At 48.1% G+C, this 12,500-nt stretch overlaps 1 protein-coding gene across 2 annotated transcripts in view; it reads left to right on the plus strand.

Annotated features, from left to right (window-relative positions):
* The window catches only part of Ctc1 (CST telomere replication complex component 1), a 21,840-nt gene extending 9,397 nt beyond the window's left edge, over positions 1 to 12,443 (plus strand). For both annotated transcript variants that reach the window (XM_028780136.1, XM_028780137.1), the window contains 19 exons: positions 343 to 487; positions 2,369 to 2,647; positions 2,746 to 2,874; positions 3,534 to 3,766; positions 3,892 to 4,069; positions 4,149 to 4,349; positions 6,079 to 6,205; positions 6,948 to 7,062; positions 7,186 to 7,501; positions 7,591 to 7,680; positions 7,916 to 8,109; positions 9,117 to 9,205; positions 9,301 to 9,475; positions 9,912 to 9,989; positions 10,838 to 10,982; positions 11,077 to 11,141; positions 11,496 to 11,661; positions 11,755 to 11,881; positions 11,999 to 12,443. In XM_028780136.1, coding sequence (XP_028635969.1) covers positions 343 to 487; positions 2,369 to 2,647; positions 2,746 to 2,874; positions 3,534 to 3,766; positions 3,892 to 4,069; positions 4,149 to 4,349; positions 6,079 to 6,205; positions 6,948 to 7,062; positions 7,186 to 7,501; positions 7,591 to 7,680; positions 7,916 to 8,109; positions 9,117 to 9,205; positions 9,301 to 9,475; positions 9,912 to 9,989; positions 10,838 to 10,982; positions 11,077 to 11,141; positions 11,496 to 11,661; positions 11,755 to 11,881; positions 11,999 to 12,138 — 2,992 coding nt within the window. In that variant the 3' untranslated portion in view covers positions 12,139 to 12,443. The remainder of the gene's footprint in view (positions 1 to 342; positions 488 to 2,368; positions 2,648 to 2,745; positions 2,875 to 3,533; positions 3,767 to 3,891; positions 4,070 to 4,148; positions 4,350 to 6,078; positions 6,206 to 6,947; positions 7,063 to 7,185; positions 7,502 to 7,590; positions 7,681 to 7,915; positions 8,110 to 9,116; positions 9,206 to 9,300; positions 9,476 to 9,911; positions 9,990 to 10,837; positions 10,983 to 11,076; positions 11,142 to 11,495; positions 11,662 to 11,754; positions 11,882 to 11,998) is intronic.
* The last annotated feature ends 57 nt before the right edge of the window (positions 12,444 to 12,500 follow it).

Consider the following 12,500-nt stretch of genomic DNA (forward strand, 5'->3'; position numbering starts at 1 on the left):
TGTGTGTGTGTGTGTGTGTGTGTGTGTGTGTGTGTGTGTGTGTGTGTTTATGAGCATCCCATCTTAGCACACAGACACACAGAGGTCAGAGAACAATGGTAGGATGGTTCCCAGGATCAGACCCAGTCCTCTTCCTTGACAGAAAGCACCTTTCCCATCGCAGCTGCCTTTGACTGCCAGGGACATATACTCTGTGTGAGGGCAAGAAGGTTTGGACCATTTTTTAGATAGTAGCTTGGAATTACAGGTATTTTACATTGCTACAAGATTGTTCTTTACAGTGGAAGGGAAGACTTGTGGAAAAGAAGAGAAATCAAAATGTCTTTTTTCTTCTTTCCTTAGAAAGAAATGCAAAATAGAGGAGGTAAATATCGCTGGAAAACTGGTCCATCTGAGTGCCCTGCTGATAACTCAGAATAAAAGGTACTTCATCATGACACTTGGTGAATTAGCCCAAGCCGGCAGCCAGGTGTCCATCATTGCACAGGTGAGCACCAGGGTCAAGTTGGCCATATGGGAGTAGAGAGGGTGTTCCAACCAAGAAAACACAGGGCAGGGAGAGGTAAGCCGGACACCGAAGGACAGATTTCAAGTTTCTTATGTGTGGTATCTGGATTAATATATAAAATATGGAAGTAGAAACTGTGGAGGAAGGAAGCAGTCTAAAGGCAGGCAAAGAGGATGATGGGAGAAAAGACAAAGCTGAGTTAGTAAAGCCCTTATCCTATGCACATGAGAGCCTGACTTTGATCCTCAAGGAAAAAGCCGGGCACGGTAGCATGGGCTGTAACCTCAGTGATAGTGAAATGAAGACAGCAGAGTCCTGGGGCCTGTAGGCCAGCGAAAACACTTCCTGAGAAATGATACCTGGGATTGTTTTTGACAGCCACATGAGTGGGCATAGGGCATCTGCCCACATGTGCACCTGCACACATATGCTAGATGGATGCTGGGGAGGTGGCTCATGCTCCTGATCCTTACACTTGGGAGGCAGAGAGGCAGGTGGATCACTGTGAGTCGAGGGCAACCTGATGTACAGAGCAAGTTCCAGGCCAGCCAAAGCTACACAGTGAGACCTTGTCTCAGAGAGAGGGAGGGAGGGGGGGGGGGGGGGGGGGGGGGGGGGGGGAGGGGGGGGGGGTAGGGAGAAGGAAGAGGAAGTAGGAGAGGAGAGAAAGAGAAGGGAAGGGAAGGGAAGAGAAGAGAGGAGAGAGGTGGTAGCTTTTCTCTTCCAGAGGACCTAGATTTGGTTCCCAGAACCCACATGACAACTCACAAGTGTTTATAATTGCAGTTCCAAAGGACCCAGCTTGAGCACTGCATGCAAGTGGTACATAGATGTGCACACATGTAAAACATCCATCTATACAAAATTGAAATAAATAGATTTTAAAAAAGAGAGAGAGAGAGGTTCTGGGAGGTAGTAGCACACGCCTTCAATCCCAGCACTCGAGAGGCAGAGGCAGGTGGAGACTAGCCTAATCTACAGAATGAGTTTCAGGATAGCCGGAGCTACACAGAAAAACAAAAACAAAAACAAAAAAAACCCCATAAAACACCCCCCCCAAAGAACCCTAAACAATCCAAAACCCACAAAAAGAAAAGAAAGAAAATGTGTATTGTTTTTGATGCATGATCACATGTGTCTCTGTATTACTGTTTAGGTTTTGATCTTTCCATGATCTGAAACATGTTTTGTTTTGTTTTCTCGAGACAGGGTTTCTCTGTGTAGCCCTGGCTATCCTGGAACTCACTCTGTAGACCAGGCTGGCCTCTAACTCAGAAATCCACCTGCCTCTGCCTCCCAAGTGCTGGGATTAAAGGCATGCGCCACCACCGCCCGTCGATCTGAAACATGTTAAAGAGGAGTGAATAACCTGTTACTTAACGTCCATCTCAATATTGGAGTCCTGTACTCAGCTCATATTAGTGAAATAAATGGTTAGCTTGTGTGTTCTGGGGTGAGAGAGAACATATGGAACATGGTTTTATTGATGGGATATTTACCTTTTTGAAGGAGACTTCAGGGATGGTTTGTATCTTTATGAAAGGCTTATGGAATATGTGGCATTTCCTGTTAATGTAGAGAGATCCTGAAAGTTCATTGGCTTATAATAGTAAAGTCAATACTAGTCTTGACTACATAGTGAGTTTAAAGCCAGCTTGGGTTATATGAGTCTGTCTGAAACAGAAGAAAACAAACAATAACAAAAAAAGCCAACCAAACAAACAGAAGACAAAGAATAAGAGGAAAGTCGTGGGGTCTTTGGAATCAAATTGTTATGGGAAGGGCCTTGGGCAGATGGGCAGCATTATGGGTGGGGCAGGGGGTCTCATGTATACTGTTACCTCCCTCTGCCTAAGCCAGATTCCTGCTCAGATGGTGTGGCACCGAGTCCTCCGGCCTGGCAGGGCCTATGTGCTGACACAATTGCGAGTAACTAAGACCCGGGTTCACCGTTCCTGTGTTTGGACAACCATTCCATCTTCAACTCTGATGCCACTGAGGCCGGGTTATGTGCAGGAGCTGGAGCTGGACATAGAGTTCTCGGAAGCCGACCTTAAACCACTCCCCCAGCCCACCAGCTCCAGAGACAGCAGAGGGCAAGAAGGGCTTGTCCGCGGTTCCAAAGTCTTACATTATTTGGTGAGTGAAAGGTACTGATCAGAGGTTGTGACACCTGCAGTGTGAGCCTCCAAAGGAGGAGGAAGCAGTGGCCAGCTGGACCTCTGTCTCCTGTGCAGGGAACAGTCACTGACGTGTTGAATGAGTCTGCCAGCCTCTACATTCTAGATGGGCAGCTGATTCTCTGCCTCGCATACCAGAAGATTCATGGCCTCAGGCGGGTTATTCGACCAGGGGTCTGTCTGGAGGTATGTTAGATATTAGACCTGGGGATGAGAAGACCCTCAGTTCATGGGAAATAGTGGGTGACCTCGGAGAGAATGAGTTTTGATAGAAAATGAGATGGACAACACTGGGGGACATGAATTTGGAACCTAGGGTGGAGAAACCGACATCTCTGCAGGGGTTAAGCTGGGGCCTCACCTCTGCCCTTGTTTAGTTTTTTGTTTAGTTTTGTTTAGTTTTGTCTTGCTTTGTTTGAGGCAGGGTTTTTCCAAAGTTTAGTTGTTGTGAGCCACCCATAGTGAGTACTAGGACTTGAACTTTGGTCCTATGCAAGAGTAGTACTTTTCTTTTAACTGCTAAGCCATCTCTCCAGCCCTTAGGTAGTTTTTTTGTCTTGTTTATTTTGAGACAGGCTTACTATGAAGCCTTGGCTGATCTGAAACTTGCTATGCAAACTGAGCTAGCCTAAACCTTACAACCCCCTGCCTCTGATCTGGAGTGCTGTAGTTACCAGCATGAGTTTTTTGTTTTAGATCTCAGTAGCTCAAACTGGCCTTAAGCCTCTGTGTAGCCAAAGATGGCCCTTTACCTTAGAGTCCTCCTGCCTCTGCCTCCCAAGTGCTAGGATTTACAGGTGTGTACTGCACACTCTGTTTACCTCTGCTTTTCTGTTTTCCTGCAGCTCCGAGATGTTCATCTCCTCCAGGCAGTGGGTGGAGGAACAACAAAACCTGTACTGGCACTTTGTCTCCATGGCACCGTTCGGCTTCAAGGCTTCTCTTGTCTTAAGCCTGAGACTTTGCCATCCTACAAAGTTTATGGAGCCTCCTTGTATGAGCAACTCGTGTGGAAATGTCAGTTAGGACTTCCCTTATACTTGTGGGCTACCAAGGCCCTGGAGGAGCTGGTCTGCAAGTGAGGATGGAGATTGAGGGTCTGGGGTAGAGACGGGTGGAGGATGTTACTTTCTCTATAGGGGAAGCAGGATTCTGGAAGAGACACATCTTGGGGAAATGTCTGTGTTTCTCTCCCTGGCCAAGGCTGTGTCCCCATGTGTTGAGATGTCACCAGTTCCTGAAGCACTCTTCTCCTGGGAAGCCCAGCTTGGGACTGCAGCTCCTGGCTCCCTCCTGGGATGTTCTCATTCCACCTGGCAGCCCCGTTCGGCACGCACACAGTGAGATCCTGGAGGAACCACATAACTGCCCTCTTCAGAAAGTATGTGGTCGTGGGGAAGGATTGGCCTGAGGACAACAGGGCACAGGGACCCAATGTGATTGTCTCTCTCTTCCCACAGTACACTCCGCTGCAGATTCCCTACTCTTTCCCTACTATACTCGCCCTGGCACAGGAAGGGCAGCACAGGGCTTGGGCTACCTTTGACCCAAGAGCCCTGCTGCCTGTCCCAGAAGCCGCTTACCTGACCAGCTGCCAACTGAATCGCCGCCTAGCCTGGTCCTGGCTCTGTCTGCCATCTAGTATGTTTCAGCCAGCCCAGGTAAGGGAATTCTAGAAGGTTCAGGGGACTACTCATTGCCAGTTTCATCACCACTACTTGTTCAGATCATGTGTTTTTGTTGTTGTTTTTTGTTTTTGTCATTCAACTATGCTGTGTGTGTGTGTGTGTGTGTATGTGTGTGTCCGTGTCTGCACGTGCATGTGTGCGAGTGCGAGTGCAAGTGTTTGAGACAGGGTGCCTTGTGGTTCTTCCAGGATCTCACTGTATACATGCCCTGACTGTCCTGGAATTTACTCTGTGGACCAGGCTAGCCATGAACTCACAGAGATCCACCTGCTTCTGCCTCCCAAGTGCTGGTATTTAAAGGCATGTGCTACCACCGCCTAGCTAACTGGCTTTCTAATTAGACTGCTGTATCTGTTCTTGCCCCTCACCGATTTGTCCTTTTTACAGCAACTAGATAGCATGAAAGAAATTGCAGCTTGGGTCAGGTGTGGTGATACATGCCTTCATTCTAATACTTAGGAGGGAGGGACGAATGAATGGATCTCTTTGAGTTAGGCCAGCCTGGACTACATAGACCCTGTCTCAAACAACACGAACAACTAAAACCATGCTGGGCATGGTGGTTTGCCTGTTTCAGGCTAGCTAGAGATACACAGTGAGACCCTGCTTCAGAAACAAACAAACAGAACAAAACAAAAGGGGATTGGTCTGTGTGGACCTGGAGAGATGGCTCAGTGGTTAAGAGCACTGACTACTCTTTCAGTGGGTCCTAAGTTCAATTCAAAGGTTCTGAGTTCAATTCCCAAATACTACATGGTAGTTCACAACTTTCTCTCTTTGAATTATTTTATTTATTTTATGTATGAGTACACTGTAGCTGTCTTCAAACTCACCAGACTCACCAGAGAGGGGCATCGGATCCCATTGCAGATGGTTATGAGCCACCATGTGGTTGCTGGGAATTGAACTCAGGACCTTGGAAGAACAGCTAATGCTCTTAACCACTGAGCCATCTCTCCAGCTCCTACAACTCTCTATCAAGGGATCTGATGCCCTCTTCTGGAATACAGGTGTACATATAGACAGAACAACTCATCCATTAAGAAAAACAAAAAAAAAAGAATCAATGAGAGTGGTGACCTGAGCTTGATCCCCAGAATCTGCATGGTGAGAGAAGAGAGCTGACTCCCTCAGGTTGTCCTTTGACCACCACAAAAGTGAAATGACACTCCCCAGTAAATGTAATAAAACAAGCCCCCAAAACTGTAGCTTGGAATATAGACTGTTGGGTTTTGCTTTGCTTTGTTTTTGTTACTGCCTTTTTTTAAAAAAAACAAAAAACAAAAAAAAAAACCAAAAAAACCTGAGGCAGTCTTGCTGTATAGCCTAAGCTGGCCTCGAACTCCCAGAGGTTCTGCTGCCTCAGATGTCATCCTTTGGATGACTGGGACTACAATGTATGTACCACCATGTTCAGGAGTGTAATTCAGTTCTTAGTCTTTCATGTGTGAGTGCTTGCCTGTGTTGCTGGTGGTGTTTTAAACAGGACGCGACACATGGTTGATACTCAGTGGGGTTTATTTTTATTTTTATAGAGACAGGATCTCTCTATGAACCCTGGCTGGCCTGGAACTCATAATACAGACCAAGACAGCCTCAAACTTAGACCAGTCCTGCCTCTGCCTTCCAAGTTCTGGACTTATGCCCAGTCCTTGCTGTTCATTGAATAAATATTTAATAGCTTGACCTTTATTTCCTGCAGGTTTTACTTGGGGTCCTGGTGGCTTCATCTCATAAAGGTTGTCTGCAGCTTCGGGACCTAAGAGGTTCACTGCCTTGTGTGCCCTTGGCTGAGAGCTCGCAGCCCCTCATTGACCCGAAGCTCATAGGTGCGAAGCTGAGATGCAAAGATGATGGTGGCAGGGCGGGGGGTTGGGGGGAGAGCTGAGTGCAGGGAGCTGGGAGAGAGGGAGCTGGCGTCTGCTGGGCTTTCTTAATGATACTGATGAGCTCCATGGAGAAGTGTGAAAGGCTGATAGAGAGAAGAGAAGCCGGAGCCACAGCTCCCAGCATCCATCTCTCCTATACCACATGGCTCCTAAACACTTACCTTCCTGTTTCCTACATTCATAGTTTGGAAGAGCACTGGTCTTATTTGACTTGTTGAGATTCATAAGAAGGAGCCTAGGATTGTGAGCCTGTGCCTTTAATCCCAGCAGAGGCAGATGGATCTCTGTGAGTTCAAAGTCAGCTTGACTTACATAGTAAGTTCCTGGATAGCCAGAGCTATATAATATAATAGGGAGACCCTGTCTTAAAAACAAACAAATAAAAACAGCAACAAGGGAAACCCTACAGAGGACAATTTGTTAGATTCAGAAAAAAGGCACTTTACAGATTTGGGGAAAGAACAAGGAAGGCCTTTTAGCCTCTGGAGCTGGGGCAGGCTCGCCTGAACATATGGAGTGTTTTCTGCTTGGAGTGGTTGACGAGGGGCTGAGATGATCAGGTGTGGACCTTCACTTCAGAAGAGAGCAGTGGCCTGGGATGGCACAGATCTGCCCAGTGTTCTGCTTCACTCCTTTCCCCACAGTTTTTTTCCTGCTAAGATAGAAAACTTTCTTCATCTAGGCTGCCTGGTGCGGGTAGAGAAATTCCAGCTGGTGGTAGAGAGAGAAGTCAGGAGCAACTTCCCTTCCTGGGAGGAGATGGGCATGGCAAGCTTCATCCAGAAGAAGCAGGCCAGGTCAGCTCTCTGGAGTGGTACTTACCCTTCTGGCTCTGAGGGAAAGGAAGAACCTGGTGTGTGGGAATTCGGGATCCGAGTCACCCAATTGCTTTATCACTAAAGATCTGCCTCTTCCAACAGAGTCTATCTCCAGTTCTATCTGGCTGATGCCCTGATCCTGCCTGTGCCCAGACCCACCTTTGGTTCAGAGCCATCTCAGACAGCCTCCTCCTGCTCAGAGGAACCCCATGTGGGACAGAGCCGGCTCTTCTTACTGTCCCACAAGGAAGCCCTCATGAAACGTAATTTTTGTCTCCATCCGGGGGACAGTTCACAACCTCCAAAGCCCACCCTGAGTTTCCGTGTGTCAGGAACTTGGCTTTGTGGCACACAGAGGAAGGAGGGTTCTGGATGGAGCCCACCTGAGTCTCTGGGCGTTGAGAACAAGGATCAAAAGGTAAGCTGGGACTCCAGGCTCCTAGGGCCTGACCTCCTGTACCCTGTGCATCACACTGGAGTTCAATGCTGTGCTGTCCTTCTTCATAGGTCTTCCTCATCTTTCTTGGCTCTTCAGTTCGATGGTTTCCATTCTTGTACCCAAACCAAGTCTACCGACTCGTGGCTCCTGACTCCTCAGTGAGTGTTTCCCTCTTGCACATCAGAAAGCAAGTTAGGTCGGAGTCTGGAGTAGGCGTGTGAGTGCTGGGTCCTTTAGGTCTCCTGGAAGAGGCAGAATTTAGGGAAACAGAATCAGCTGTCTGTTGGGATCCCTTTCTTCACCTTTCTCTAGGAAGAAGTCACCATTGGAGGACTTAGGTAATATCCTTCTGGCCTAGGCACATGCAGAGGCAATTGTCTTCATGTTTCCCAGGAGGCAGCAGTGTTTGAGACAGAGCATTCATCTGGCACGTCTCACCGTCCTCTGGAATTGTCTGACTGTGTGTCTTGCCTCACTGTCCAAGAGGAGTGGACCCTGGAACTTGGGAACTCTCAGGACATACCTGATGTAGTGGAGGTCCCTAGAGCACTGCCGGAATCCTCACTGGCCCACTTACTTGGTGACATGTAAGTGTCATCCATTACCTCAGGTCCTTTTGGCTGTGACCTGCTCTGTGCTGGCTGGGCTGAGTGAACAGTGTGTTCTGTGCTCTACACAGTTCTTCAGTATGATGTCAGTGTGAGGGGGGTTCTCTTTCAGTCTTTCTTGTCACTGTGGGAATAGTCACGAGGAATGTCTCCTACTGTCCTCCCTTCCCACTACACTTTTGTCGTTGTTGAGACAGGGTCTCGTCTTTCGGCTGGTCTTGAGGTGGTTATGTAGCTGAAGATGACCTTTGATTCCTGCCTCTGCCTCCTAAATGCTGTTGACCGTTTGTTGCTCAACCCAGCTGAGAAAATGTTCTCACAATTAAGGAAAAGCTTTAGCAATAAAAGGAAACCGAAACATAAGAAGGGAGTTTGCAGGGTGGCGCACACCTTTAATCCCAGCACTTAGGAGACAGAGGCAGGCATATCTCTAAGTCTAACACCAACCTGGTCTACAGAGCATTCCAGGACAGCCAGGGCTATGCTGAGAAACCCTGTCTCAAAAAATAGGAAGAGAGATCAGGGAGGAAGTTAAGGTAGTATATACTTGTAGTCATTTTCTTTGGGGACCTGGGGCAGGAGAATTGCTGAAGGTCTGAAGCCAGCCTTCAACCTTCATGTAGCAAGAGCATGCTACAAGGTGCTAGGATTACAGGCGCAGACCACCACCCGACCCCCAGGCTACATTGGCTTTTTAACTTTTATTCTACGTGTATGGGTGTTTTTCCTGCACCTGCCTGTGCACCAAGACCCCCGGAAGCCAGAAGAGGGTACCAGATCCTCTGGAACTGGAGTTACAGACAGTTGTCTCAAAGGATTAGAAAAAGAAGGAGAAGAAGGAAAGAGTTATAGTTAAAATGAATGTTTCCAAGAAACCAGCTTCTTCAGGAAGCGTAGATGATAGACTAGCTGGGGATGGCTCCTTTTCTGTCTTGTGAGCTGATCTCTCAGTTGTGTGTTTTCTCATGGATTTCTCTCTCTTTCAGCTCCCCCAATTCTTTGGTGTCTTTCTCTGCTGAGATTTTGTCTCGGATATTGTGTGAACCACCTCTGGCCCTTCGCCGGATAAAACCTGGTAATGTGCTATCCTCTGGGGAAAAAGGTATAAATTGGAGGAATGAGAACTTGAAGTCCCGGCTGATGACTGGCCACTCTCCCCTCTGCCCGTAGAGAATGCTGGGGCTATTAAAACAGGTGTGAAGCTCACAGTAGCTCTAGAGATGGATGACTGTGAGTATCCCCCTCACCTGGACATATATATCGAAGAGCCACACTTGCCTCCCCAAATAGGACTCCTTCCAGGAGCCCGAGTCCTCTTTAGCCAGCTGGAGAAAAGGATTTCCAGGTGAAGACCTATATCGTATGGCCACGCCTTCTTTGTTTACTGATGTCCTCTTGAATACTCACCCCCACCTAACTGTGCTACATGGACATGTTTTTTTTTTGCTTTACTATTTTGTTTTGTTTTAGAACAGGGTCTCACTGTATAGTCCTGGCTGTTTTGCAACTTCCTGTGTAGCTCAGGCTAGCCTCACACTTACAGCCCTCCTCCTGCCACTGCCTCTGTCTCTAGATGCTGGGAGGACTATGCTCAACTTTGTTGTGATTTGGTTGTTAGTCTGCTGTCTGTTGTCTGCCATCCTCTCTGCTTTAATAGAGCTGTGGATGTGCCCAGCCTGGGGTAGAAGAGTTAGCCCAGCCTGGGGTAGGAGGTGTGATCCCAGTCTCATCTCCTTCCCCTAACTACTGTGTCCTCATCCCCACTCCTCTTCTCTGTGCAGATCCAACATTGTTTACTGTTGTTTCCGGTCAACCACTTCTGTGCAGATCCTGAGCTTCCCCCAAGAGACCAAACCCAGGTCGGTGTTGAGGCTCTGATGTCTACATTTCCCAACTTCACACACTGACATTTTACTCACATGCCTGGCCCTGGAAACATTTGCCACAGATGTAGTCTTCTCTAATCACAAGGGACTACTTTTTTGAGTCAGAAGGATTTCGTATGCTCCAAATAGAAAAAAATACCCAGTACCCAGTACCTGGAAACACCTGAGGATCAAAGCTCTCGGAGGCTTCTCTCTCTGTATGTATGTCATTCCTGACAAATGAGATCAGGAACCAGAGTGTGGCAAGGACTTGTGGGCTTTCAGGGGTATGTCCTTCACCGCTGTCCCTGACCCCGTTTCTGTGCTTGTTAAGGTCAGTTAGATTCACCTTACTTTCAAAGGTCTTTTGCCTTTTGGTCAACTAGCCTTTTTTTTTTTTTTTAAGATTTATTTATTTTATACATATGAGTGTTTGTTAACTGTCTTCAGACACACCAGGTGAGGGCATTGGATCCCATTACAGATGGTTGTGAGCCACCATGTGGTTGCTGGGAATTGAACTCAGGACCTCTGGAAAAGCAGCCAGTGCTCTTAACCATTCAGCCACCTCTCCAGCCTGACTAGGCTTCATTTTTATTTTTTTGAGACATGCTTTCAACTATGTGTAGCCTCGGCTGGCCTGGAACTCAGCATGTAGACCAGGCTGGCCTTGAAGTCATAGAGATCTGAGTTTACCTGCTGAGTGCTGAGATTAAAACTTCCATGCCTGGGTAACCTTGCAGTTTTGGTGGTGGCCTAAAGCTTGTGCTGGGTTATAGGTGTGTGTCACCAAGCCCAGTTTCTTGGTCTGCTGCTTGACTCATTGCTTTTTTTCTCCTTAGTGCTCCCCTGCCCCACATCTACCTGGCTGAACTTCTCCAAGGTGACCGGCCCCCCTTCCAGGCCACCATCTCTTGCCATATTGTGTATGTCCTGAGCCTTCAGATCCTGTGGGTGTGTGCTCATTGCACCAGCATCTGCCCTCAGGTACTGGGAGAGCACAGGCTGAGCTGGTTGTGAAGTGCCAGAGTGTGGTCATTAGAGGAAGAGGACTTCTCCAACTGTGTTTTGTTTATCTCAGGGGAAGTGTAGTCGTCGGGACCCCAGTTGTCCGTCTCAGAGGGCAGTAAGCCAGGCCAACATCAGGTAGGCAACTTATACTGGCTACTTCCTAGTTATACACTTTCTGATGTCTACAGTAGCATGAGTTTTGTTTAGTACTTTTTTGAGTAAGTAGGGTATAGTGGTACACCCGTAATCTAAGTATTGAGTAGAGAGGGTGGTGTTGAGTCAGGAGAGTTGCCGTGAGTTTGAGAAACTCCATATTGATATTGGGCCAGCTGGGCTACATAGCAAGACCCCATCTCATTCTCCTAACTCCATTTTTTTAAATGAAGACACAGTGAGCTACAGAGTGGAAGCACTGTGTGGCAGGAGATCTTTTGGGTCTGGGGACCGTCCATGTCGGTTTGCTCGGGAGTTTTGCTTCCTTTCCCTCAGGCTCCTGGTAGAAGATGGCACGGCAGAAGCCACAGTGATCTGTAGGAATCATCAGGTGGCAGTGGCACTAGGACTGAGTCCTAGTGAGTGGTCCTCTGTCCTAGAGCATGCGAGGGGGCCAGGGAGAGTGGCCTTGCAGTTTACAGGACTGGGAGCCCAAACACAGGTAAGAAGTGTTCTGATAGATGTTTACATTCTTGGGGGGTTGGCACGTGCTTAGAAACTTGAGTTCCAATTAATCCCGAGTTTCCCTTTCTAGTCTACAAGCAAAACCCAAGAACCCTTGACCCTGCTCCTCCGGACTCTGTGTACCAGCCCCTTTGTCCTCCGACCTGTTAAGCTTTCTTTTGCACTTGAGAGGAGACCCACTGATATTACCCCACTAGGTATGCACAAGGTGGACAGGCCCTAAAAAGGAGTGTGGATGGGGTCTGGGAAGGAAAATGGCGGATAGGAACTAAAAACCGATCACACAGGATGTTTGTTTGCTCTTACTGTCTCAGAACCGTCCCGGCTGCAGCAGTTCCAGTGTGGAGAGCTCCCTCTGCTGACCAGAGTGAATCCCAGGCTCCGATTGGTCTGCCTTTCTCTTCAGGCTCCGGAGCTCCCCAATCTTCCACAAGCTTCTGCTGTCTCCTCTTGATGACACTGCCTAAGGTGGCCTCAGCGCTTCCAAGACCCCAGATGCTGGAGTCAGGAACTCCTGCCCCGCTGTGATTTCTAGTTATTCTGGTGTCAGCATGCCTTGGAGACACTGAAAACGGCAGATCACAGCATGATGGTGTTTTCTCCAGTTGCATTAGAGCACCTACACTCAGAGGTGTTCTACACTCGCCTGAGTTCTTGGGTTCTGCCTTGTGGTAGAAAGCAGAACAAAACCCTTGCCCCTTATGACTGTGTTATGATAGGCCCTTTGGGCTACAATAAACCTCTCTGAGGACTTTCTGACCTGTGTTCATCTCTGAGGTGCCATACCTAGACTCACTTCCGAGTGGCTGGCCTTTC

The sequence above is a fragment of the Grammomys surdaster genome, unplaced genomic scaffold, assembly GCF_004785775.1.
Source record: "Grammomys surdaster isolate TR1022 unplaced genomic scaffold, NIH_TR_1.0 364, whole genome shotgun sequence".
NCBI classification, from domain to species: domain Eukaryota; kingdom Metazoa; phylum Chordata; class Mammalia; order Rodentia; family Muridae; genus Grammomys; species Grammomys surdaster.